This window comes from Scyliorhinus canicula, chromosome 10 (genome assembly GCF_902713615.1).
Source record: "Scyliorhinus canicula chromosome 10, sScyCan1.1, whole genome shotgun sequence".
Classification (NCBI taxonomy): Eukaryota; Metazoa; Chordata; class Chondrichthyes; order Carcharhiniformes; family Scyliorhinidae; genus Scyliorhinus; species Scyliorhinus canicula.
In genome coordinates this window covers 66,370,914-66,398,774 of record NC_052155.1, presented here as the reverse complement: position 1 = coordinate 66,398,774, position 27,861 = coordinate 66,370,914, and the positions used below count along the sequence as shown (strand labels likewise).

Genomic DNA, 27,861 nt, shown 5'->3' with positions numbered 1-27,861 from the left:
GCACAGCGTCTTACCGTGGCAGGGTGAACGAAGCTTTCCGTGCTCCCGGAGTCCAGCAGGCAGCCCGTCTCGTGGCTGTTGAGGTGGATCAGCGTCGTTGTTTTGGCGAGCGTGCGTAGCCGTGACTGGTCGAGTTCAATTGGCGCGAGCCATGGAGAAGATCCGTCGTTGTCATCGGCCGAGTAGGTGCTGGCAGGACCTTGTGTGCCAGTCCATGATGGCGGCGCCCAGGATCCGCACATGGAGTCGGGGCCCCAAGATGGCGGTGCCCAGGACCCGCACGCGGAGTCGGGGCCCCAAGATAGCGGCACCCAGGACCCGCACGTGGAGTTAGCGCCCTAAGATGGCGGCGCCCAGGAACCGCACGTGGCGTCCTAGGCCCAAGGTGGCGGCGCCCGCGGGACCCTCGTGCTTGCTGGGGGCGGGGTTAGCGGTACCGGCGGGCCGATCGGAGCGGCTGAGAGCGGGGGCAGAGAGGCGCGCAGGCTGGGCGCAGGGGCCCGGGGGCGGGGGGGAGAGATTTGCGCGGTGCGCTGGAAGGGCCCGGAAGGGCCCGAAGGAGGAGGAGAGGCGCGCAGGCCGGGTGCAGGGGCCCGGGGGCGGGGGGGGGAGAGATTGGCGCGGTGTGCTGGAAGGGCCTGGAAAGGCCCGGAGGGGGGTATCCCCGGTCGCTGCACGGTGCTGCAGTGACCGATTTGGCCTGATAGACCGACGAAAAGTGGCCCTTCTTCCCGCAGCTCTTACAGAGGGCGCAGCGGGCCGGGCAGCGCGGGCGAGGGTGTTTTGCGAACCCACAGAAATAGCAGCGGGGCCCCACGGACTTGTCGGGGCGTCCCGCGGCGCAGGCCTGAGGGGGGTCGGGAGCGGCGGATGGCGGTGGGGAAGCGTGCCAGGAGGCCTAGGGTGCTGCAGCGCGGCTGGGGACGTAGGCGCGGGCGTTTAAGTCGGCGACCTCCAGGGAGGTGGAGAGAGTCCGTGCCTCAGTTAGACTGAGGTCGTCTTTTTCCAGCATCCGCTGGCGGATAGCGGCAGACTGCATCCCAGCCACGTAAGCATCTCTAATCAGAAGTTCCATGTGCTCCGTGGCTGAAACTTGGAGGCAGGAGCAATTCCTCCCCAGGACAGCGAGGGCCTGGTAAAAATCGTCCAGTGACTCACCGGGGAGCTGTTGTCTGGTAGCCAGCAGATGTCGGGCGAACACTCTGTTTACCGGTTTAAGAAACTGTCCTTTCAGCTTATACATGGCCGCGTCGTAATCTTTTTCCTCCCCTATCATCGCGTAGGCCACCATGCCCACGCTGGAGTGGGGGATATGAAGCTTCTGTGCCATAGTGGGGGGGATGCTTGCGGACGCCAGGTAACCATCGAAACATGCCAGCCAATGTTTGAAGAATTCCGATGCGTTCTGAGTTTGCGGGCTGATGCGGAGGCATTCGGGCTTGATCTGGAGCTCCAACTTCAAAATTCTAGCTTATTAAATTGATTTACCATCAATTGAACGCGAGACGAGTTGCTGTACAAAAGGACGGCTTTAATAAGCTAGATGTTAGCCCTGCGGTCGACTACAGTAAATGGACGACCGCAGGGCATACTGGGTATTTATACCCCGCCCTGGAGGCGGGGTTAACTCAGCCTCTCGACCAATCGGGGAGCCATCACATGACTGGTCTCAACCAATCGGTCGAGAGGCACATGACCGACCAGGGCCAATGGTAAGCCGGTGTTCTGCACCAATGGCAGGCAGCTATGTTAATCATACCACCACAGGAGGCCCCCTCCGGAGTCGGATCCCCCCCTCCCCCACCAGGACAGCCCCCGCAGCCAGAACTCCGAGGTCCCGCCGGGTAGGACCATACGTAACCTATGCCGGCAGGACTCGGCCAAACTCGGACTCTTTCAACGGCCCCTGATCAGCGTGGCGGCGATCCCACGCCCGCCCCAGCATCAGCGGCGGAGAATCGGCGGACCGGCGTCGGAGCGTCGTGGCGCGATTCTCACGCTCCCTCCCCCACCCCCCCGGTGATTCTCCGACCCGGCGGGAGATCGGAGAATCCCGGCCATGATCTTTGGTGCGTGGGTTAGGTTCTCCAATGTTTCCTGATGCGAGGTCCTGGTGATAAGAACATCGTCCAGGGAGACGGCCACCCTTGGCAACCTAGCAGATGGTTCTCCATAACCCTCTGGAATATCGCACAAGCTGAGGAGACTACGAACGGCAGCTGCATATATTCGTGTAATCTCAATGGATATTGATTGTCACATATTTGTCACCGACCCATTAGACACGGCCCAATCGGCATAGTGGACAGAGCAAATAATACCCAGCTGCCCCAAACGGTTCAATTCCCGGCCTACCTTGGCGCCAAGTGCTTATGGCACAAGACGAGCGCGGAAATATTGGGGCTGAGGGTTTTCCTCCACATTGATTGTGCTTCCTTTAATGGTCCCGAGGTCTTCAGCGAAAACTGAAGGGAACTTGGACAGCACTCTACCCGGTCCATGGAGGTACATCTGGCACATGCGTTGCTAATCCAAATGTAGGTGACGCAGCCAATCGTGCCCCAATAGGCTGGGCCCATTGCCACAGACTACTACCAATGGTAGGCATGCGGACTGGTCTCCATATGCCACCTGGATGGTGTCCTCGATTTCTAAGAGCTCCCCAGTATACATGGCCAGTCGGGCCCCTTGTCGCGAAGCTGTAGTGACTGAAGACCTGTCCGGATGGCGGTAAACGTGTGAAGACTGACGACCGAAACTTCCGCTTCCGATTCCAGTTCCATCTCGGTGGAGTGTCTGGTCAGCGGCAGCGTCACCCGGATAGGTGCTGTTCTGGGGCCAGTCACACAGAGCAACAGTAGTGATGGCACCTCAGCTTCCAAGTCCTCCAGGAAATGTGTGCAGTCTCTTGGAGGGAAATGGTGACTCATCCCTTGCCGGGGGATTGCCCGGAGCCTCATTCCTGACCTTGGTTTCCTGCTTGATACTGGCGCCTACTATTCCAGAACGGCGAGTCAGGGGAAGCCCCAGGTACTCCTTGGCTGAGTGTCCTCACTTGGGATGTGTGGGGTCATGATGATGTGTGTGGACTAAACTGATGAGAAACTTCCCAGGGCCCAAAAAAGTGACTAGGTGTCATTGAGTAACTGTGGGGGACTCGCCAGCAGAGCGGGGGGGTGGGGGGGGGGGGGGGGGGGGGGGGGGAGCTCCCTTCAAAAAAAGGCCACAAATTAGCCACAAAAGGCCTTTTGGGTGAGATCCAGACTGGTACTCACCGACACTTAGGGTGCATTTCTCCCAAAAAGGCACAAAGTCCCCTAGCGAGCACATTTAGATGCCTGTTTCCCAGCGCTTGCAGTGCCGAGAAACACATGGCTGTTCAGCCCGACTCGCCTTTAATAAGGGGCCTGAATGGGAAATGCAATATCTCTGTTTTTAACAGTGGGGAACTCCACACGTCAGAACTCCCCATTGTAGAGAGAATCAGGATGCCATTTTTAAATAGCATCCCGATCTCCGAGACCCCCGAAAGAATTCCCAAGCTTTCCTACCCGCCCGAACGCTATGTAGGAGGGTCCCTGGCCTCCCGCCCCGCCCCACCCCACCCCACCCTGCCCCACCAGCAACCCCACATTCCCCCCAACACCCTCACCAGGCAACCCCAGCCTATGCCAGCTGGCAGTGCCAGGGTACCAGGCTGGCACTGCTAGGATACCCAGGTGGCACCACCCTTCCAAAGGCATGAAGCTGGGGGCCTTCGATCCCCTTGGAGAACACCACGGGTGATGTTCCGTCTTGTCCCTTTTTGTGGGGACCAGTACTCAATGGTGCTCGCCCAAGGTCTCTGAGGAGAAGGGGTTGAGTCCCAAAGCCTCAGGTACCTCAGGAATCTTCACATCAGAGTAAGGCTAGTTGCTTTGTTCTAATATGCAAATTTGTTACAAAGTGATCCTGCCCATTGTTGAAACTTTGCGAGCCGGTTGATCCCTGGAGCGGCGTCTCCCGGCTTTCAGCGGCCATACTGCGCCACGGCAAACTGCTTTTCCAGCGCAGCATGGCCGTTGGATCGCGCCCTTAGATATTTTTTGAGGGCCTTGGGCGTTTTTACCTGGTCCAGCCCACACTTCAAACTTTTTTCAGCACTGGGGAGCTGAACTGGGCATGCTGGAGTTCTCACACCCCAGAAACAAATAAAAAAAATACACATTACAAAACTTGCACTTCCTCACCAACTACCAGTTTCAGCCCATTTCTATTTATATGGGTACTACGAAATACCCAATTAATGCCCTCACCTGCATACAATTAATATAGAATTAGCAGGAAGGCTGTTGACAGAGTTACCATCTCACCCACCCCTTCCTTGGAACATTTCAGGTCTGGGCATGAAGACGACCTCAAGGTCTTTAGAGGAATACAATACCTTCTCCAGGGGCTCCAAGTTTCAGTGACTGCAGAAGATTGCAGCAAGTAATTGCTTCACTGGGCCTGCCCTGGCCATTAATTAACCCACATAGCACGAAAGAATAAAAAAAACTTCTGCAACTTGGGATGATGTTTACAACTACCGTCATGGGGAGATGTCGTTCTGTCTCCCTGTATTCTTGAAAGACCAGAAATATGAGGGTTATTTCGAGGCCCATATAATATATTTGTATGACATAAGGCGAGTTGATAAGATCTGTGGAAGTTCTCAACAACGTTTGCAAAACACATATTTTAAAATTTTGTTGGAGATTTAAAAGAATAGCATTGCAATCGGCCAGCCTCTGTTTCGCAGAACCCGAGCACACTACTGAGGAATTAGGGCAGCACGGTGGCACAGTGGTTAGCATTGCTGCCTACGGCGCTGAGGACCCGGGTTCGAATCCCGGCCCTGGGTCACTGTCCGTGTGGAGTTTGCACATTCTCCCCGTGTCTGCGTGGGTTTCACCCCCACAACCCAAAGATGTGTAGGATAGGTGGATTGGCCACGCTAAATTGCCCCTTAATTGGAAAAAATAATTGGGTACTCTAAATTTTAAAAAAAAAAAAAAAAAAAAAAAAAAAAACACTACTGAGGAATTGACGCAAACGGTTGAATGCTTTGATCATTCACCTAGGTTTCTCTATTTATAATTTCCTTTTCATTTCTTTGTGTCTTTCATTAAACATGAACAGAAAGGTGATTTTTGTTAAAAATGTCTCAGGGAAAAAGCAGCCTAATCCAATAGCCACTGTCTTTTTTCGAGATATCTGTCCAATTCACAGAATATATTGTGTTTATCCTTGCCTTTGAAGTCCGACCATGTGTTAAGATTTTCTGAATAATCCACGATAACGAACAAAAGAGAGAAATTAAAGCTGTTATCTGTTTGAAAATTCAGACAGATTGGCGATTCCCAATCACATGCTTTTCAATCTTCTTTGTAGACCCTTTCATCGATCACATTCCGAGCGTCTGAACACATATAAGATACTGAGGCTGTTCCCAGCAGTCAATTCACAGTTTACAGATGAGGAGCTGAAACAACTCAGTGATCAGATAATGATGGAATCATGGGTTAAAGGTTCCACAGGTACCTCTTCTGCATCTTATTTTCATGTTTGTACGATATTTGCAATTATTCTGTTTTTCTTTCGTATACTAAAGTAGTTGTAAACCTACATGTTTCACGCCTTTTCAGAGTCAATTATCTTGCTACGTTTCTTATACAATTAATCCATTCTCAAAATAGTTGCCATAATTTAAGTCCTAAATATCGTGATGAGTGATCATACTGAATGTCTGTTATCCCAAGAACTGATGTTCTTTCATGAATCACTTTCCGTTTTTAAATTGTCAATAGTTATATTCCAGTGCAAAATAGATTGTGAGGCATGAACTGTCGCAGAGACAGATTTACAATGAAGCACACAGGGCGAAATTCTCCCAAAACGGGAGAAATCGTAAAACTGCCGTAAAACCTGGGCGGGTTTTACGGCAGCGCGCCCCTTCCCGACGGGGGACCGATTCTGGTCCTCCGTCGGGGCTAGCAGCCCGACGTCGGAGGCTCCGACAAGTCGGGCTTAACGAAAATCGTTAAACCCGCTTGCCGGAGTTAGCGCCGGCTGACGCGTCATATGACGTCAGCCGCGCATGCGCAGATGGGAAGACTCCACCCGCGCATGCGCGGGTGACGTCATCGCGTTTTTGCGCGAAACCCGCGCATGCGCGGGCCGGGTTGCCCCTCTGCCGCCCCGCGTATTGATACTGCGGGGCGGCGGAAGGACAAATAGTGCGCGGGCATCGGGCCCGCTGCCCGCGATCGGTGCCCACCGATCGCGGGCCCATGGCACCCTTGGCACGGCCGTGGTACTGCCGTGCCAATCGGTGCCATGGTTATTTTTTGCGAGTTTGTCACGACGTTTTTACGAACGGCAGGACCAGGTGTGTTTGCCGTTCGTAAAAAGGTCGTAAAGGGCTGGGACTTCGGCCCTTCTAACAGCTGAGAATCGCTGCCGGCCGTAAAAAAACGGCGGCAGCGATTCTTGTCGGGATTTCGGCGGGGGGGGGGGGGATAGCGGGAGGGCGTCAAAAAAGTCGGGAAGGCCCTCCCGCTATTCTCCCACCCGTCGTGGGGGGCGGAGAATTTCGCCCACAGTGTCTGGGCTTAACGCCCCGACCAATGGAGGGGCCCCGTGCCGGTCAGTGTCTAATGGCACCAATCGGAGCCTGATAGCTTTGCATTTACTGATAGATTCATGAACCTATCAGCAGGCAATGCAGAGAGACATCAGACTCCAATTGATCAAGTTCCCTTAGAGCGGGAAAACACTGGTGAACGTTGAGGTGACTAGGAGGAAGAGACGCAGCAGTCAAGGCGATGATCTCCTGTGTTTATTTGACTAACTTCTCTGCAAATTGGTGAAAAAAGCCAAGAGGGAGGGAGGGAGGGAGGGAGGGAGGTAGTGAGCCAGCCAGCTGGTAGGGACTCAGAAAAAAAGCCGTAATCGAGGGGAGCAGGAACGAATCAATCCCTAGGCCAGAGCAGGTCATAGCAGTGAGACGAGCCAGTAGGAAGATGACATTGTCAAGGCAATGTGCGGGGATGCCCCTGGGGCTGGGCGAGTTGGCGAGAAAGACACGAGGAAGGTGGTGATTGAGCCAACCAGCCAGTCGGGACTCGGAGTAGCCGTCATCAAGAAGCGAGGGGAGCAGGCACGACTCGACCCCAGGGTGGAGGATGGCAAAATAAGCCTACTTTTCACAAAATTCATATTCATTAAAATCACAAAAGATCAGTTAATGTGAAGCGACATCATCAATCAGTTAGTCAAAAATGCTGAAAATTGAAGGTGAAGCAAGAGGACGAAGCTGGGCAATAAAAAAGTTTGTCATTTTACTTCAACAGGTTTGAAGTATTTAACAGTACACAATCTGCAGCTTCATCCTCATCAACCAAAAGTAAGGGTGAATTATCTGATAGATCATAGAATTTACAGTGCAGAAGGAGCCATTCGGCCCATCGAGTCTGCACCAGCTCCTCGAAAGAGCACCCTACCCAAGCCTACAACCCCACCCCATTCCCACAACCCAGGGACCCCATCCAACACTACGGGCAATTTTGGACACTAAGGGCAATTTATCATGCCCAATCCACCTAACTTGCACATCTTTGGACTGTGGGAGGAAACCGGAGCACCCGGAGGAAACCCACCCACACACGGGGAGGATGTGCAGACTCCACACAGACAGTGACCCAAGCCGGAATCGAACCTGGGACCTTGGAGCTGTGAAGCGATTGTGCTATCCACAATGCTACTGTGCCGCCCGAGTGTCATGATGACTTGGACAATCCCACACTTCTGAGTGTCTGGAAACAACTATTTTGGAAATCATTGCAAATTTAGGCTTGGTCATCAAAAATTGTCAGGGGCAGAGCTTTGATAATATTGCAAATATGGCAAGAAAGTATGCATGTCGACAAGCAAGACTGAGCAATGCAAGCCCCTGGGCATTATTCATCCAATGTTCCAGTTACTCCTTCAATTTAATCTGCAATGCTGCAGCTGAATCCGGTGGGGCTGTACATTTTTTGACTTTGTTCCAAACATGTATGTCTTTTTTTCAGTTTCCACACAATGGTGGAATGTGTTGCAATCAAGCTTGGAGCAGGCAAATGGAAAACATTTGACGGTCAAATAAATTTGTGACACCAGTTTGTCTGCTTGTGCAGATGTTGCTTTGGCTTTGAAGATGAACTTTGTTGATATAAAGGAAACTTTATCAGGTATAGCCACGTCAAATTCAGAAAAAACACATGTGAAAGCTGAAGCAAATTCTTCAGCAGAGAAGTTTGAACAGCTGTTTTACTGTTTTGTGGAACCGTTTACTTCAAAGAATTAATGGCGTCAGCAAATCGCTGCAAAATGTTGATGCAACTTTATTGAATGCTGCACAGTTGTTAGCCTCAGTTAAGAATTTTGTCATGGAAGTTCAAAAAGACACGGACGAACAGACTCAAAAACAGCTTCTTCCCCACTGTCACCAGACTCCTAAATGACCCTCTTATGGACTGACCTCATTAACACTACACCCATGTCTGCTTCATCCGATGCCAATGCTTATGTAGTACATTGTATATATTGTGTTGCCCTATTATGTATTCTCATGTATTTTCTTGAATTCTGTTTAATTCCCTTTTCTTCCCATGTACTGAATGATCTGTTGAGCTGCTTGCAGAAAAATACTTTTCACTGTACCTCGGTACACGTGACAATAAACAAATCCAATCCAATCCAATTCTCCACCGGCGGGATGCTCCATTTTGCCGGCAGCCTGTGGGTTTCCCGACGGCTTGAGGCTGCCCCACCATGGGAAATCCCATTGACGAGACAGCGAAACGGAGCATCCCGCCAGCGTGCTGAACCAGACATCGTAGCGGGACGGAGAATCCAGCCCTATAGCTCTGTGGAAGCAGAGACACTAACATTAGCAAAAAAATTCAGGTCCCTCTGATGATGAGAAACATACAATGCTAGAATTTATTTCTTTATTTATTTTTTTATATATTTTATTCCAAACATTAGTAGATTCTCCGATTGAAAGGTATAACTATATCATACAGTTTGTCATTTTTATTTTAACAAAGTAACAGTAACAACCTGAAATCTTCTATCCTCCCTCATCCCGACTACCCTTCCTGTCTTACCCCTTCATTTCCTAACCCTCCTGCCGCATCCCCCTAACTGCTGGCCATGAATAGGTCCTTAAAGAAAGTGATGAATGGCATCCATCTGGAATAGAACCATTCTTCTGACCCTCTCAGGGTATATTTAATCTTTTCCAATTGCAGGAATTCTGCCAGGTCACTCAACCATGCCAAGGCCCTGGATGGCACCCCCGACCTCCAGCCAAGAAAGACTCACCTCTGGGCCACCCAGGAGGAAAGGCCAAGACATCAGCTTTCCCCCCTCAAGGAGCTCTGGGGAGTCCATCTGTCCACCAGCGGACAGGGCCCTAGTTTGACCCCAACATGATCTAAAGAAATGAGATCCAAAACCCAACTGACTTGGGCAGGACCAGAACGTGTGTGAGTGAATCACAGTGAATCACAGACCCTCCCTGAACATTGCTCACATCTGTCCTCCACCCCAGGGAAGAACCCACTCATACGCGTCTTAGTTTATGTGCTCTATGTACTACTCTAAACTGTATCAGGCTCAATCTAGCGCACGAGGAGGTAAACTTAACCCAATGCAGGATCTCACTCCACACCCCTCCCTCCAGCTCTAAGCCCAGCTCTTCTTCCCAATTCCCCGGCACCTTTTCTAGTGATGGTTTCCCCGTCTCCAGCAATCATATATATATCAGAGATCTTCCCTTGCCCCATCTCTTCCCATGATAGCATCCTATCAATGTGGGTCTCAGCAACTGGTGGGGATGAAGTCAGCTCTTTACGAATAAAGTTCCTCACCTGCAAATACCTAAATGCACTCACCCTTGGAAGTTGAAATTTCTTCTCCAGCTCCTCTAGACCTGCAAACCGACCTTCCTCAAACAAATCCCTGAACCTCTCAACCCCTTTACTCCTCCATATGCTGGATATTGCGTCCAGCCCTGATGGTGCAAACTTATGATCATCATAAATTGGCGACAGTAAAGACATGTCCCCCAGTCAAAAATGTTGTCTAAACTGGTTCCAAATTCTTAAAGATGCCACTACCACGGGGCTCGTCGAGAGTCTGGCTGGGATAACGGAAGAAGGGCCATAACCAATGCCCTTAGACATGACCCTACACAAAGGGCCTCCTCCATCCAACCCCACCCCAGACCCGGCTCCTCAAAACACTTTCGCACTTTCCTGATGTTCGCTGCCCAGTAATAGAGCATCAGGTTTAGTAGTTCCAACCCATTGCACACATCTGTGATAGTCGCCCTCTCTGCAGGAAAGCAATTCTAATCTTGGGAGTCTTTCCCGTCCAGACAAAGACAGAGATTAGTCTTATCAACCCTAGGGAAAAAAGATTTAGGGAGGAAGATTGGAAGATTCTGGAACACAAATAGAAATCTCAGTAATAATGTTCATTTTGACCATGTATACTCTATTCACCAAGGTTTGTGGGGAGGCATCCCACCTCCTCAGGTCCCCCTTCAGCTCCATCAAACCGGTCAAGTTCACTTCCTACTGGGAAGTCCAATCCATCTAAAAATTGCTTCATCTCCGAGCCATCCTCTGGCGGTTCAAACTTATATAGTCCTGAATAAAAAATTCCAAAGGTTCATTAATCTTGTATGTGGCAGTAACCAGCTCTCCCTCCTCATCTTTAACCTGATCTATTTCTGGTGTGGCTGCCTGCTATCTCAGTTGGTGAGCCAATAATCGACAGGCTTTATCCCCGTTTACGTAAAATGTCCCTCGCAAATGGCGAAGCTGGCTCACCACATTTCCTTACCTCTGCGTTCAAAGTCCTCAAATTAATAAACACCCGAGACCTTTTAACCGGACCATTATGTCCTCTAACGTTCCACGTCACCAACCCAGTGGGAGGACTCCAGACCCTCGCTCTGGTAAAGTCAGCCATATCCCCTCTGTGGGGACCTCAAACTGGGCTCCAACTTACCTCAAATCTAGGCCAATCCAAGATGGACACCGCCTCCACCCTCACATCAGCCCATATGAAAAGAGACCCTCCTACCGCCGCCCCCCCCACACCCAACACAAAAAATGAAACCAACCTAAACCCATTACCTGATCCAACAAACAAAACAGAAACCACTCCCACTCCCATCTAGCTGCAGCCCCCAACCCCACTTTGCTTCCGTTAACTAGCAAAACCGCTAGCCAGACGGCCTCCATCCAGCAACCAGAAATTACCCCAATCCTTCATGCAAACCAAAAGTACATATTAGGCAAAAAATAAGAAATATAGAGTCCCCACCCTTCATTGACCAAACTACTCCACACTATCATGTGCGAGAAGAAGAACAGGTTAGGGTTAGGGTTAGGGTTAGGGTTAGGGTTAGGGTTAGGGTTTGGGGCAGCAGGGTAGCATGGTGGTTAGCATAAATGCTTCACAGCTCCAGGGTCCCAGGTTCGATTCCCGGCTGGGTCACTGTCTGTGTGGAGTCTGCACGTCCTCCCCCTGTGTGCGTGGGTTTCCTCCGGGTGCTCCGGTTTCCTCCCACAGTCCAAAGATGTGCAGGTTAGGTGGATTGGCCATGCTAAATTGCCCGTAGTGTCCTAATAAAAGTAAGGTTAAGGGGGGGTTGTTGGGTTACGGGTATAGGGTGGATACGTGGGTTTGAGTAGGGTGATCATGGCTCGGCACAACATTGAGGGCCGAAGGGCCTGTTCTGTGCTGTACTGTTCTATGTTCTATGAACACAGAATTCCAAATTGCTAAAACAGAAACAGTGACAGGAAAAACATGAACGCGCAAAATTCGAGAAACTCCAAAACGCATCCCATAACCATAATCAAATCTCTCCTAGTCCATTCCTCCTCACAAAATCTTTTGCCTTCTCCAGCATATTAATGGTTCTTCAGGACGCGCGACAATGAAAAATCGTCGAGCAGAAACTTATAGCCAAGTTCCGCACACATGAGTGCGGCCTCATCCGGGACCTGGGATTCATGTCGCGTTACATTCATCCCCCACCATCTGGCCTGGGCTTGCAAAATCCTCCCAACTGTCCTGGCTTGAGACAATTCACACCTCTTTAACCTGGGGTACCCCTATCTCTGGATCTGTAAAGACTTAATTACCTGCAAATGTTCGCATTTTAAGCATTGTCTGGCATCTTTGACTTTATCTATATATATGTTTCTGGAACATACCTCTTCATTCACCTGAGGAAGGAGCATTGCTCTGAAAGCTAGTGATTTGAAGCAAACCTGTTGGACTTTAACCTGGTGTTGTAAGACTTCTTACTGTGGCATATTAAAGTAATGGTCATTGTTTTTAAACTTGATCCATGGTTGAACTGGGTACACCATTCCGAATCGCAACTCTTTTTTGTAAAGCGCCGCCTTGGCCTTGTTGAACCCAGCTCATCACTTTGCCAGTTCCGCCCAGATTGCCTGGTAAATTCAAGTATGATGCCCTTCCCAATAGCTTTCCTTTGTGGCCTTTGCCCATTTCAAGATCTGCTCTTTATCAAGAAATCTCTGAAGGCAGACTGTGACTGCCAATGGTGGATCTCCGGATCTCGGATTCTGTCGTTGTGGCCGGTGGCCCCGGCCCACCTTGGGAAGTTTAGCAAAGACCCCCTCCCCCTCCAATTTCCCGAGCACCTTTAGCACAAATTCTGTGCCTTCGATGCCCAACCGGTATCCCAACAATCCGCAGATTTTGGCATCTGGACCTGTTCTCTTAGTCTTTAACCTTGGCTCTAAAAATATTTGGGTTTCCGTCATCAACAAAACCTCAGCCACCAAAGAGGCAATCCGGTCACTATGATCCAAGACCGCCTTTTCAAGCTCACGGATCCTCGTGCCTTGTGCCTCCATCAGCTGCTATACTCTCTCCAAGGTTAATCGATGGGGGGACCAACACTTCCTCGATTGCTCTGGAAGCATCTACCCCATCAACTGCCTTTGAAAATGGAAATCCCTCTCAAGGATTCCCATCAATTTTTCTGTTGGCTCAGGGAAGGTGTCGTCGATCCAGAGGGCTCTGCCATGTTATTTCCCTTCACCACGAGGTGCTACCAAATCAGGTGTGGAGTTTTTACTGTCTTCTGCCTGATTTTACCACCTGCAGGCATCCCACATCAGAGTGATGACTAGTACATACAAATTCACTTCCTTAAAAAAAAATGACACCCAGAAATCGGGTGACAAGGGCCAAAAACATGTCGCTGAATGGGAGACGCCTTGTATGCGACTGCTCACCACATCGCCGCAACCGGAAATCATAAATTATTTTTCAATGTAACAGGAGACAATGAAATCACTTTAAAAGGGAAAGGGAAGATCATTGTTGAGACTGTCAATGTTATTGGTGACATAGTAATGGTGCAATTGCAGAGTAGAAGTGAATCTCTGAAGAAAACTGTTGATTTATTTTGCGTGCATTTCGACAGAAGTTTGGATGAGAATGCTAAAAACCACTGCAATAAGAAACTAAGTGAATTCTACTGGGAGGACAGAGGCACAAATTGTTTTGAAGATGAAGTGAAACAATTCATCCATTTCATTGATAATGGTGAAGTCTGTGCTTTGAGACCAGGTGATTTGTATACTTGTACATGATGGTTTGCAGGCAAACTTTCCATTCTGAAAATACTTTTAACAATACGTGTCACAGATGCTTGCGGTGAAAGTCCTTTTTCGATATTGAAGCAAGTTTTAAAAATTATTTGCGAAGTATGAGCCAGGAACATTTGACACGTTCAGCAATATTGATGACTGAAAACGCACCTTTACAAGATTTTACCTATGATGATGCAATTGATGATTTGTGGAGAAATATATAGAAAAAAGCTATCTAAGTTTCCATGGCAACAAGGGATGAAGCAGGAAAATCTTTAAAATCAGTCCGCCTTCCATATTCTCTTGTTTAGATTTTGTTTTTCCGAATGGATCATTGCTGACCTGATACAATGGCTGCAGCTTGCCACATGCTGATAGTTCGAATCACCGTTGCTCTCAAGATTGACGTTCAGAATGTTTCTTCAGGAAGAATGGAACACTGGCCTTTAGAAAGTCTATTCAGGACAAAGAATGAAACTCTGCCACTGATATTGGACTTGGACTCACTGGACACTCCTTCACTTGAATTTATGACAATAGTTTATTTGATTTTGTTGCAGGAGGTTAGGAAGTTAACTTTTAAAACTAAATGAGACTCTGAAATATCCTGAATGGCAGCATATGCGCCTTATTGATTGGAATATTTGCTCCTGCACTGGACTGGCTCACTCTGTCCTGCACTGGCCTTTGCTGTAGCGTTGCCATCGGCTGATTATTCCATCTCGTTGTTCATCAGCGAGTTTCATGTGTCTCAAGACACGTTTGCAATATTGACCATCTTTACTGGCATTCTGACAAGAGGTAAGCTTGGGTTTCAATTCAGCAATTATTCATACAAAGAACAAAGAACAAAGAAAAGTACGCACAGGAACAGGCCCTTTGGCCCTCCAAGCCTGTGCCGACCATGTTGCCCATCTAAACTAAAATTTTCTGCACTTTCGGGATCCATATCCCTCTCTTCCCATCCTATTCATGTATTTGTCAAGATGCCCCTTAAATGCCACTATCGTCCCTGCTTCCAGCACCTCCTCCGGCAGCGAGTTCCAGGCACCTACTACCCTCTGTGTAAAAAACATGCCTCGTACATCTCCTCTAAATCTTGCCCCTCGCACCTTAAACCTATGCCCCCTAGTTATTGACCCCTCTACCCTGGGAAAAAGCCTCCGACTATCCACTCTGTCTGTGCCTCTCATAAATTTGCAGACCTCTATCAGGTCGCCCCTCAACCTCCGTCGTTCTAGTGAGAACAAACCGAGTTTATTCAACCTCTCCTCATAGCTAATGCCCTCCATACCAGGCAACATCCTGGTAAATCTCTTCTGCACCTTCTCTAAAGCCTCCACATCCTTCTGGTAGTGTGGCAAGCGGAATTGAACACTATACTCCAAGTGTGGCTTAACTAAGGTTCTATGCAGCTGCAACATGAACAACAAAGGAACAACATTGGCTATTCTCCAGTCCTCCAGGACATCACCTGAAGACAGTGAGGATCCAAAGATTTCTGTCAAGGCCTCAGCAATTTCCTCTCTAGCCTCCTTCAGTATTCTGGGGTAGATCCCATCAGGGTCTGGGGACTTATCTACATTAATTTATTTCAAGACGCCCAACACCTCGTCTTTTTGGATCTCAATGTGACCCAGGCTATCTACACACCCTTCTCCAGACTCAACATCCACCAATTCCTTCTCTTCGGTGAATACTGATGCAAAGTATTCATTTAGTACCTCACCCATTTCCTTTGGCTCCACACATAGATTCCCTCACCTGTCCTTCAGTGGCCAACCCTTTCCCTGGCTACCCTCTTGCTTTTTTTGTAAAAAGCCTTGGGATTTTCCTTAACCCTATTTGCCAATGATGTTTCGTGATCCCTTTTAGCCCTCCTGACTCCTTGCTTAAAGATGTGTTTTTGCAAGCTGAAAAGCACTAAAGCAGGTAAGTAGTGATCAATTAATGTATTTTTGTGGCTTTGCGTTCTGTGGTGCAAGGGTGGGTGGGATCAGGGGTGTGTGATGTCATTGGGGGAGAGGCTTAATGTCATGGGGGGGGGGTGCGATGTGAAGGTGAGCTAACCTTCACATCTTCCCCCACCCATGACATCAAGCCTCTGATATATATAGTGCCAGTATCGGAGCAGACAAAATTATGAAGTGCTTAGGGTGGGGGTGGGGCATGTGGCGCAGTGGATAACGCTGAGACTGCGGCGCTGAGGACCCGGGCTCGAATCCTGGCCATGGGTCACTGTCCATGTGAAGTTTTCACATTCTCCCCATGTCTGCGTGGGTTTCACCCCCACAACCCAAAGATGTGCAGGTTAGGTGGATTGCCAGGCTAAATTGTCCCTTAATTAGGAAAAAAAAATTGGGTACTCTAAATGCATTTTTTTTTTAAATTATGAAGTGCTGGCATACTCTTCTTTCAAATTTATTAAAAGAAAAGTATGATATGCATTTCTCTCATGGATTCAAACCCACATGACCTGGTAGATCTGATAGATCCTGTTGAATTCTACCATCCTTATGCTCGGTTTTAGGAACTCTGATCAAGGCTACATTAAAGCAAGTATTTCCTGGAAATTCTACATTTGTCAACAATTCCAAAATTCTTCCAGTAGGTGTGCTCTTCCAAACACAACTACAGTGGTTTAACTGACATCACCCTTTGGTTCAATACCAGTTCCGGCTGAGGTAGACATGGAACCTGCCTGACTGAAGGAATATATTTTTGGCTTATGCTACATCTGTAGGACTTTGTTTGGGGCTCAGCCACTGCCCAAAAGAAGAAAATGCAGAATTCTTGCACCCGTCAGTGGGCTGGCAGAACCAGACCCTCAGCAGCACCTCCAAGAGAAGTGGCTTCTGCTTAGATGGCAAGGAGAAAATGCAGGTGCCACATTTTGTGATGTCCTCAGAAGAGTGAATATTAAATATAATCTTATGCGCACCAAGCAGGCAAGGCCCAGGGAATGGAGTGGAAACCCCACCAGCAACTGCATTGAGCGCAGGGACATTAGTTGCTGACAGCAGACCCCCCCCACTCCCTTCCCATGTCACAGAGCCTCGGGCTTTGATTCTCCCCACTTCCCCCCCATATAAACTGCTGGGTAGCTGCCTTCATGGAGCTGGTAGCCTTCCCTTACGGTTCAAACCATTCCAGCACTGGCAAAATAAGTCCCTGGGTCCAATAGGAAGCAGGACAACTGTCATTCCTGCCACTGGGAAAATTCCCTGGCAGTGGGGACTACATTGATGAGCCATACCACAAAGCTCCTCAGCATCTTATTGTCTCCTTCACCTCTGTGGGGACGTTAAACTTTCACTCGAGGCAAAATGTCAGAAGGGGTACTTCTTAGATGGGATTTTCCTTGGCTTTGGCTTGGGAATCTGATGGTAAACCAATATGTCAGTTGAAACAAGGCATACCGGCCTGCTGTTGTAGAGAAATGGGATGCCTTGAGTCTGTAATATCTGGGTTTGATTCAATTTAATTATAAGACTGAGGTCAATTACAATTCCATATTAAGTTGAGGGAGCAGATAAGAAGGGGCCTTTCAACTCAGACTAGCTACAAAACCACAGATATGGTTGATGGTTTTAACAAAAATTTTACTGACTTTATTAATTTTTTCACATTAAGCACAAATTTGTTATACTTAGTGTAAAGGGATTTGTCACCAATGGCATTCATGATGGAATACCGGACCTCACCTCCAGGTGACTGGGCATCTTGTCTCTTTGAGGTTCATCTTCAGTCTTCTATTCTTCTTGATAATGATGTGTGCTTCCTATCTTCCAAATCCTTGCATTATACACTTTTCTCAGCTTGACTCTGTACATATTAGGTAAAGGCCATTTCTGTCCATTTGATTGATCAGTCTAATTATCCTTTCATGATGGTACCTTGAACCTAGTAGAGGTCATTGCCATTGTCATTCAGAGGGTCTCCAGGTGTGAGCTTTCTTACAGGTTATTCATCAACAGTGATCAGTTAATGAGATTACTATATATTTGTCCAATTTCACTCCTAGTTAGCTCAACACATTTACAGTCATTACTGTTTAAAAGCCTAACAACTTCCCTGGGAGAATCCATAATTTTTTTAAACAATGGGATTCTTACATTTTTCTGAATTAATCATCGCTTCTTGACATGTAGAAAACTGTAGCTAATATTTATCCATCATTCTTTTGTTGTCATGTGACATATAGAATTCTAACCAACATACTTAAGGATACATCATATATGACAACTGAATTCTAATAGTGATATGATAAAATAAATTAAATCCTACAAGTCTTGCTTTTGTAATGAATTTTATTACAATTTCTTCCTGATGTGTTGAAGTGCACCCTGTTACCTAATCTGGTAGGTTGAACAAGAGTCCTGCCAGAGTGAGGAACAACTGAAGAATTTGGATTTCCTTTTATCTATACCCTGCAAAAGCTTTTGCCAAGTTCAGTAAGGGTATATGGTCATTTAGTAATCATTATTCATTTCTATTTTGTGTAGTGTATGGAGATCTGGCATTCTACATGATTCTAAAAGGTTATGCTAGACCTCACACGATGGTTGGTGACAAACATAAAGTGGAATATCATGATTTTTGGTATGAAAAATCTCCAGAATTGGTATGAATAACTTATATTATATATTATATTTTCTAATTGACATTTAATAATGCAAGAGTTTACATACATTCTCAGGTAATAACAAGAAATGGAGAAACAAAGTACAATATGTGTTTCTTTGAGGGCTGCAATGACAATTCAGTTATATTCATCCAGAGTAGTTTACATAATATGATTCCTTACAAGTGGACAGGATTACAACTTGCCAGAATTGTGCCCTTTCTGTGTTGGAGAGCTTGCATCATGTTGAGATAGAAAGAATTGTGGATTTTTTGTTTAGAAGTTTTGACACATTGCCCCACATCTAAGAAAGATAAAGGATTCCTTGGGAACCAGGGTTTTATAAGTTGAAAAGTTAGTCTAGGATCTCTTCCTGCATAGAACGTGATGAATATCGATAACAGGCGTAGAGTGAGAGTATCCACTTCTGCTATTTTCTTTTGATCCACTGGCAGATATCCCAAGGTATTTTTGGCTATGTTTTCTGTGAAAGCTATTGGGTTCGGCCGGAATCAAAAGATGCACTCTCTTGCCGCCTGGAGTGAAAGCTGGTTAAGCATATAATGGCTCTTTGCAACACGACTGGCAAGTGGAATGGATCGGGATTGTACTTTGTAAAGTCGTAATAGCTTTCATGACCTCGAGGAGTACTGGGAATAATCATCAGCTGCCCCTCGATGCCTGCTCGAGTTGCACGTTTCTGTCATGGGCCTTCATGTGACTAAGCAGGTCAATTCACATCCCACATATATATGTGGGCACATGGGGCAGGATATTCCATGAGGTAGTGGAATCCAATGTGCTGGATTTGCTTCCTTTCCCTTCCTTCTCTGCTGCTGCACTAGTTACAGCAGGTGTACAAAGCATGTAACTATTGTGGATGTGACAAATATCTAGTTCACGGTTCATGTTAATCTCTCAGAAGTAATGGTTACTTCTGAAAATATTGGTTTTGCGAAGATAAGGTAATTAAAATGCTGGGCTTTAGAGATTGCCAGAACACCAAGAAGAAAATGGCAGTTCAGAAGGTTGCCCATGTTTGTTTAATACAGTCAGAATGGAAGAAAGATGTATATAAAACAGCAGGTAGGCTTATGTAGCTCAGAACAGGAGACATGGACTGGGTTTCCAGACAGGACCTGTTACAGGCTGGGCAGAAAATTCAGAGAGCCAGTAACAAGGCCATACACTTTGGGAAGAATCAGAAAATCCCAGCTCTGGTGTCTACACTTCATGAAGGCCAAATCACTGAGTGTCTTTAAGACAGAGATGGAGACGTTCTTGATTAATAAGGGGATCAAGGGTTACGGGGAGAAGGCAGGAGATTGGGGATGAGAAAAATATCAGCCATGATTGAATGGCGGAGCAGAGTGGATGGGCCGAGTGGTCTAATTCTGCTCCTGTGTCTTATGAAAAAAAATGCAGCCCAGGAAAGATATTTTGTTAGAGTTAGGCCCCCACCTCCTTGCGCCTCCTTTGAGTTCCTGGTGTCTGGTCCCTGCTTGTCAGGATCATGAGAGATTGACGCCAATGGGACTTCCAGCTGGGGGGGGGGGGGGGGGGGGGGGGGGGGAGGGTCAGAGGGGCAGGTGGAGGAGCGGGAGCTTAACAGGAGGTTTGGAGCATCTAGCCTCCAACTCAGATATTGAGCTGGATCTTCCTTAGCACAACGGAAAAATTGTGTCTGGCGATCGGGCAGAGAATAGATTTTTATGCCGAAATCAGAGCTGGCGCCGGTTTGATGCCAGTCCCCCATGCAAACTGGCACCATTGTGATGCGCGCTACGCGCCGTTTCAACGGCATTGGCGCGCCATTGGCCGGCCCACACATGATGATCCGTCCACGAAGGACCAAGTTCCCGAAGGCACGGGACACATGTGGTCCCAGCGGCCGGGAACCAGCATGCCGGCTGTGGACTGTGACCAGCGGCGCCACACTCGACCAAGATCCCTGCCGTTGGCTGGGGTGGCATCTGCTAGGACTGAGGGGATTGGGTCTTGCCCGCTCAGGCTGACAACCTAACCAGGCCAGGTGCAGCGGGCTTGGAGACCTGCAACGGGTTTGACACCCGGTAAGAATTCCATTTTGGCACTCACGCCCGATTCAACGGGCCATCGTGAATCACATCTGGAGCTAGCGTCTGCGGAAAGTCTTGGCCAGAATTAATGTTCTGAGACCAACATGACTGGTGTTTGAAACTGTCAGAAACGTGCTCAGAGGTGCTTTCCCCTGTAGCCATCTAAGGTGGCCACCTACAAAAGACCATGGGAATTATGGCCAACCCAGGACTCAGACAGATACACAGCCTATGTGTATCTAAAACACAGGTAACCAGACCTGACCGAAACTCCCGCTCGTTTGCATTTTAATGGCCCATTTTCCCAGGACAATAGAACTCCAATCTAGCAAGCGGTACAGCCACAGACTGATCAGTGCCACTCCCCTTACTCAGAAAGCACAACTGCCAAGGTCAATGACCGCTAAGGACCCGCCCAGCTACCAAGGCACCCGTCCCTTTATTGGCCGAAATCAAAGAGAGTGATCAGAGCCCTGTCGAACTATTGGGTCCAAGGCTAAGGACCGCCCCAAAGAGCGCAAAATCCCAGAGGGATTAAAGAGGACACAGCTATGTGTTCTGTCTCTCTTGGATCTGGCCTGTGCCATCCAATTTCAGCAGGAACAGCCAGTTAAGTTCAAGACCGACGATCGCTACCTGACGGATGAGTCCAGCAGAGACAGAGCCACTTTCTTCGAACCAGCTAAGTGAAATCCAGATAAAGGCTTTTATTAATTTGCACATTGCCGGTCGCTCTGAAGTTAAGTATAGGTTATTATAGCTGATCGGTGTAGTTTAACTCGTAGTAGACATTGTGTTTCCATGTTGAGATAATTCTTGTATATGTAAATAAACCATCTTTTGATCTAACTAACTGGTTGTGTGCTCATTTGATCGATATAAGGGAAAGGCTTGTGGTTTACCGACATAAATAAATATGCGGTTGCCGTCTTCCCCTCCACTGCCCCGCAAGACATGGCCGCTTGATCTTGCGGGGCAGCAGAGGGAAAAGAGTGCGTCTTTTAGAGACGCCGGCCCGACGATCGGTGGGCACCAATCGCAGGCCAGACATTTGCTGAGCACGCCCATGGTGCTCGATCCTCCCTCCGCCCCCCCACAGGCTGCACACTCACCAGTCGCGCACTGTTTACGCCGGCAGCGACCAAGTGTGGTTGGTGCCGGCGTGAACTGGTCGGGTTCAGCAGGCCACTCGGCCCATCCGGGCCGGAGAATCGCCGGTCGCCGTGAGAAACGGCGAGCGGCGTTTCTCCGAGCGGCCTGTCGCAAAAAGCGACACACCATTTTGGGGGGATGGGAGAATCACGGGGGGTGCCAGGGCGGCGTGGCGTGATTCGCCCTGCCCTCCCGAGATTCTCCCCCCCCCCGGTGTGGGGTGCGGAGAATTGCGCCCATACTTCCTCAGAACACGCTGGCATCATTAGGAGATAATAGGTAGTGTTTGAACTTCGACCTTTGTACAAATAAACAGCCTTCTTCGGAAAAACTTTCAGCCTTCAAAGTATGATTTCTGATGCAGCTGGCACTGGCCTGTGCGAGGGACGCCTTTAAATGGGTGGTCATGACCGACTTCCAGTTCACGGCTGCCCCTTTTGCCCCTGAGCGTACTACCTTTCCATCCCTGATTGAATAGACTACCCAACCTTCCCACCTGTGGGCTGCCTTCCCACCAAATGGTCACAAAGTGGATTGAAGCCGTATTATTGGGCTTCTTCCAAAGGCAGGACAGGCATCAACCATCATCCAGTTCTGGGTTGGACTCCCACACATTGCTGAGCAGTGCACAATTCCCCCTATCAGAAAGAAATGGGGAGAATTAGGAGTAATTTTCACCCTCCTTCCAATTTCCTCTTCCTTTTCTCCTCTCTTAACCATACTGATGCTATTATAAAATGAAATTGCCTTGCACTAAAGCTCTAAAATATATATCCAATCAAATAAAATTGACATGATGAAATTAAACTACCCCAATTGCTCTCTGTCCCAATTCCCTAAACAAGTTGATGCTCAATATATTAAAATGAAATTGCCTGGCTGAAAAGTAAGTAGTATACATCCAATAAAATCAAATTGACCATCTGCAATTAGCCAATTTCCGGAGTCTGCCAAAGCTGGGGCTGCTACATGTTGTTTAAGGGAAGGTGCCTACATTTGTTCAGCTGAGGAAGCTGTGTGATGAGTACACACATTGCTTTGTGTGATCATTTCCAGGAGTTGTTAACTGCTGTACGTGCAGCAAGTAAGGTTGGCCTGTTTGGTGCTGAATTCTGTAAAAACACCTACCTGGATGGAGGGGTATTAATCCAATTCATGCATTTTTCCCAGGCCTGCTATTCTTGTAAGCAAATGAGAAAACAGTTCACTGGCATCAGAGGTGCCAAGAAACCCCTTATACACATGTGTGTAGCATAAATATGTATTTGCTGCACTCTGGAACATGTCAGCTTTAAACTTTGTACAGAACACTGATTCCTTTTCGCAGTGTTCTTTCATTCAATAGATGTTCCATATGTTGCAACATCCTGGGCTAGTGCACAGTCAATTCCAGCCCCACAGAGCCTGGAGTTCCAACACAAATGAATTAACCGATAGTTTGTATAAGGTTTTTGAGATCTTTGGCCCTAGACTGCACCAGATTTACATAAGAACATAAGAACTAGGAGCAGGAGTAGGCTATCTGGCCCCTCGAGCCTGCTCCACCATTCAATGAGATCATGGCTGATCTTTTGTGGACTCAGCTCCACTTTACAGTCCGAACACCATAACTCTCAATCCCTTTATTCTTCAAAAAACTATCTATCTCTATCTTAAAAACATTTAATGAAGGAGCCTCAACTGCTTCACTGGGCAAGGAATTCCATAGATTCACAACCCTTTGGGTGAAGAGGTGCCTCCTAAACTCAGTCCTAAATCTACTTTGCCTTATTTTGAGGCTATGCCCCCTAGTTCTGCTTTCACCCGCCGGTGGAAACAACCTGCCCGCATCTATCCTATCTATGCCCTTCATAATTTTATATGTTTCTATAAGATTCTCCCTCATCCTTCTAAATTCCAATGAGTACAGTCCCAGTCTCCTCAACCTCTCCTCATAATCCAATTCCTTCAGCTCTGGGATTAATTTAGTGAATCTCCTCTGCACACCCTCCAGTGCCAGTGCGTCCTTTCTCAGGTGAAAAGACCAAAACTGAACACCACACTCCAAGTGTGGCCTCACTAACACCTTATAAAATTGCAGCATAACCTCCCTAGTCTTAAACTCCATCCCTCTAGCAATGAAGATCAAAATTCCATTTGCCTTCTTAATCACCTGTTGCACCTGTAAAACAACTTTTTGCAATTCATACACCAGCACACCCAGGTCTCTCTGCACAGCAGCATGTTTTAATATTTTATCAATTAAATAATAATCCTGTTTGCTGTTATTCCTACCAAAATGGATAACCTCACATTTGTCAACATTGTCTGCCAGACCCTAGCCCATTCACTTAACCTATCCAAATCCCTCTGCAGACTTCCAGTATCCTCTTCACTTTTTGCTGTACCACTCATCTTAGTGTCGTCTGCAAACTTGGACACATTGCACTTGGTCCCCAACTCCAAATCATCTATGTAAATTGTGAACAATTGTGGGCCCAACACTGATCCCTGAGGGACAGCACTAGCTACTTATTGCCAACCAAAGAAACACCCATTAATCCCCACTCTTTGCTTTCTATTAAGTAACCAATCATCTATCCATTCTACTAATTTACCCTTAATGCCATGCATCTTTATCTCATGCAGCAACCTTTTGTGTGGCACCTTGTTAAAGGCTTTCTGGAAATACAGATATACCACATCCATTGGCTCCACATAGTCTACCGCACTGGTAATGTGTAATTTGTAAGTGAAACACAAAAACTGTTTATTTATAGACAAATAGAGATAAGACATGCAATAATTATAATAGAATAACTGCCAGATAATCTGCTACCCCTCCCCCCACTTTTCCCACCCTCTACCCAAACACACACAAGACGGACACACACAGAGGGAGGCAGAAATAATAAGAGGATTAATATAGAATGGAAGATCAATGTTGACATTGTTGCAGTAGCAGGCTGTCCTCCCAGGATGCAGAGTGATTGGAACCACTATTAGAATGCTAACGAGGATCTTCTGGCTGGAGCATTCAGTCAGGAACTCCAGGCTGTAGGATTTCCTCTGGGGGAGGCACTTTACCTTTCATTACCCTGGGCCTTCACTCAAATGAACAGCCTCACACCTGTGTAATTCTTATTTGCTTTCAACTCCATCAGAATGACCAACAGCCATTCTGAGACAAGAACAGTTTTCCACTCGAGAGTGTAAAATGGATTTTAAACAACTGATCTGGCCTGCATCTGGTGGGTTAAAATCCATAGAAGCCCTACAGTGCAGATGGGACCATTCAGCCCTTTGAACCTGCGTTGACCCACTGAAAGAGCACCCTAACCTGGGCCCAATCCCACACAGTATCCCTGTAACTGCACCGAGTGACAATTTAGCATATCCAATCCATCTAACTTCCACACTTCTGTGAGAGGAAACTGGAGCACCCAGAGGAAACCGGCAGACACAGCAAGAATGTGCAAACTCAACGTAGACAGCCGCCTTAGGTCGGAATCAAAACTAGGCCCTGGCACTGTGAGGCAGCAGTGATAACCACTGTGCCGCCCATCTCTGGATTGTCTGGATCGCCTTAAAATTTTATTTGTCTCCTCTCAAACTCAGTTCTCAGTCTAGACTGTACTCTTACTTGGAATCCAGACTCACAAGAATATCCTCCAGCTTTTCTGAGGAGAAAACAGTCTCCAGATGGGTGACTGAGAGAGATTTACCCCTCAGAGAGAGAGGGACTCGAAAGAGGCTCCTTCAGCTCTGAGTTCAAAACATAACTAAAAACCAGATGAAGCCTTCCTAACCTTGCAGAACATTCCAGAATAGTCAGCACCAATCAGTATAGACTATTAGCTAAGAGCCTGTCAAAGCAAACAGCTCATTGGCCAACAGCCAAGTCCATCAAGATGCGCCATCATCGATGTCAGACTAAATAGCACATCTTCCTGGATTCTTGTTTTTTAAATTAAAAGTGATTTAAATAAAATTAATTGTCCAGGTACAAAAATTCTAAAAGTCAACACAAAAGAAAGAAACGGGAATACATAGGGAAAACAGGGTTTTAACTTGGAGCTTTACTGCTGAAAGTGGGAAAAATAAGGTTAATCCTATTTGGGCTGAACTCTGTAAAAACAAGCTACATGGATCGAGGTCTTAACTGAATGAATGCATTTGTGGAACAGCTTGTGGAGACCTGCGTATTGGTAAGGGTGGATGACTATATTGCAAATGGGTGGCAAACACAGAGACTGGATTTTAAAATCAGGCCATTTTTTATGCATAAGAATGGGCTGTCAGTTGATAAAAGGTAGGACATGTAGGCGGCAAGAGGGGTGATTCCTGAAAAGCACAGATCACAGTTGCTATGTGATCTCCACAATCAACACTTATGAACGTGTTTGACAAGAGTTGAGGAAGGAGTTTTCTTTCTTTGTTGATCAGAGTTAGATAAGCACAGAGAAGACACAGTCAAACAGGTAGAGTATGTCAAGCAGTAGAGGAGAAGCCGACACTGCCTGGAAACGGTTGGCGCGAGTGTGGCAGAGGCTGCACAGCTATGTATTATGATGGTCAGCCAATCGAAGTGGTTTGAAGGGTTTCCGATGAATCAAACTATCAAAACTCTAGGTATTCTACAAGGTTTATTTGCTGTCTATCCATTCCCAGAGGAAATTTCGTCGAACAATTGACCTCAGTTTTGTTCAGAAGCGATTGCACAGTTCATCAGAATGAAAAGAAAAAACACACAAGAGTTCCACCATATAATCCTGCTTGCAATGGAGCTGCAAGGTGCACAATACAAATTGTGAAGTGTACTTTTTTTAAGCAAATGCTTGTTAACAATCTGAAGAAACTTCATTTGTGATTGGATCAGTTTAGTAGCCGAAGGAAGAGACTTAATGGAATGCACGGTAGACTGGACAAGGACTACGTAAATTTACACTGGACACAATAACCACAAGTTCTACAACTCCTGACCCCAAAGGGACACTTTCCCTGATCTACAACCAAGCCGGGGTTTACATACTGTGAAGCTCCTCCCAGTCAGGATGGAAGCTCCGCCCCCTCAATTAGCAGGGGAGTTCATATTCCATGGTGTAGGAGGGGATTCGGATACAACAAAGTGTTTGGCCCCTGAAGGGGTGGTAAACCCCTCACTCTTGAGAAATGTCCATTGCCTCAGATGGAAGTATAGGTTCCCTTGTCCGCTTGGGGAGCGGACATTGGTCTGGCTGTGGTAAGGCCAGCCGGGGAGGCATGTAGCGTAGTGGCCACCGCCGGTTCCGTGCTCCGATTGTGCGTTGCAGCCGATAAAGATGCTTACGGCAAATGTGCCTGGATGCTGTCGTCAAGAGTACAGGTGTCCATTCCGAAGTCATTTTTGTTGTCATCATTGACTGGCGGTGGTGACGACGAGCGGTGCGTTGATCTCAGTGGTGCATCAAAACTCGGCCGGTCGGGAGTGGAGGATCACTGGTGGGGACTCTGGCAATGGGCCCCCAGCCGCATAGAGACTCCGCAATCACGCCGATTCTCGGGTCCTGGAGAATCGCCGGAGAGGCGCTGGGCCCTGTGGAGAATCCAGCCCCCTATATGTTTCAATGAGATCACTTCACATTCTTCTAAATTCCAATGAGTAGAGTCTCAACCTGTTTCATCTTTGCTCGTAAGCCAATCCCTCCAGATCGGGGATCATCCTAGCTTACCTTCCCTGAATAGCCTCCAATGAAATAATGGCCATGATTTTATGGCTGCATCATGCTTGAGCATGAAAGCGCGCGGTCGTTTGATGCGGGAGAGGCCAACATTGAGAACCGCACCGGGCGCCGATCGGTTTGCCACCTCACCAGTCCACTCCTCTTGGGGAAATCAGGATCCTGCCATGATGTGGTGAGAAACCAATAATCACCACTTAAAGACAATCTCCACACAATTAATGTGAGCAACCCCCTATCTGACGTCCTCCAGTGATCTATCCGTCTCTCCAGCAAGTGGTCACGCAGGCGCCGATTATTACACCTTTTTAAAAACGTGAAGCTGGTGGAATGGCTCCTGTGGGGATCGGGGGAGGTGAGCAGCTATCTCCACTCCCAGGCAATGAACCCGGGGGAAGGGGGTGCGGTGGGCCGCCATCGCACCCCTGGGCTGGGTGGGGGATGGGTGCGTCAGCGCATGCGGGCCTGCCATGCTACCCCCTGGATCATGAGCACCTGGTACGGAGGCAACACCAGCCCCTGCCCATCTGTCCCACCAACCACTCATAACTCACACTGATTATGATGGTCTCTGGCAAGAGGCTGAAGGC

The 27,861-nt window shown here is 47.7% G+C and overlaps 1 protein-coding gene across 1 annotated transcript in view; it reads left to right on the top strand.

Moving 5' to 3' along the window:
- Positions 1-27,861, top strand: part of cnbd1 (cyclic nucleotide binding domain containing 1) — a 275,196-nt gene that overhangs the window by 153,508 nt on the left and 93,827 nt on the right. The window contains exons 5-6 of the mRNA XM_038810468.1: positions 5,413-5,558; positions 18,224-18,342. Coding sequence (XP_038666396.1) covers positions 5,413-5,558; positions 18,224-18,342 — 265 coding nt within the window. The remainder of the gene's footprint in view (positions 1-5,412; positions 5,559-18,223; positions 18,343-27,861) is intronic.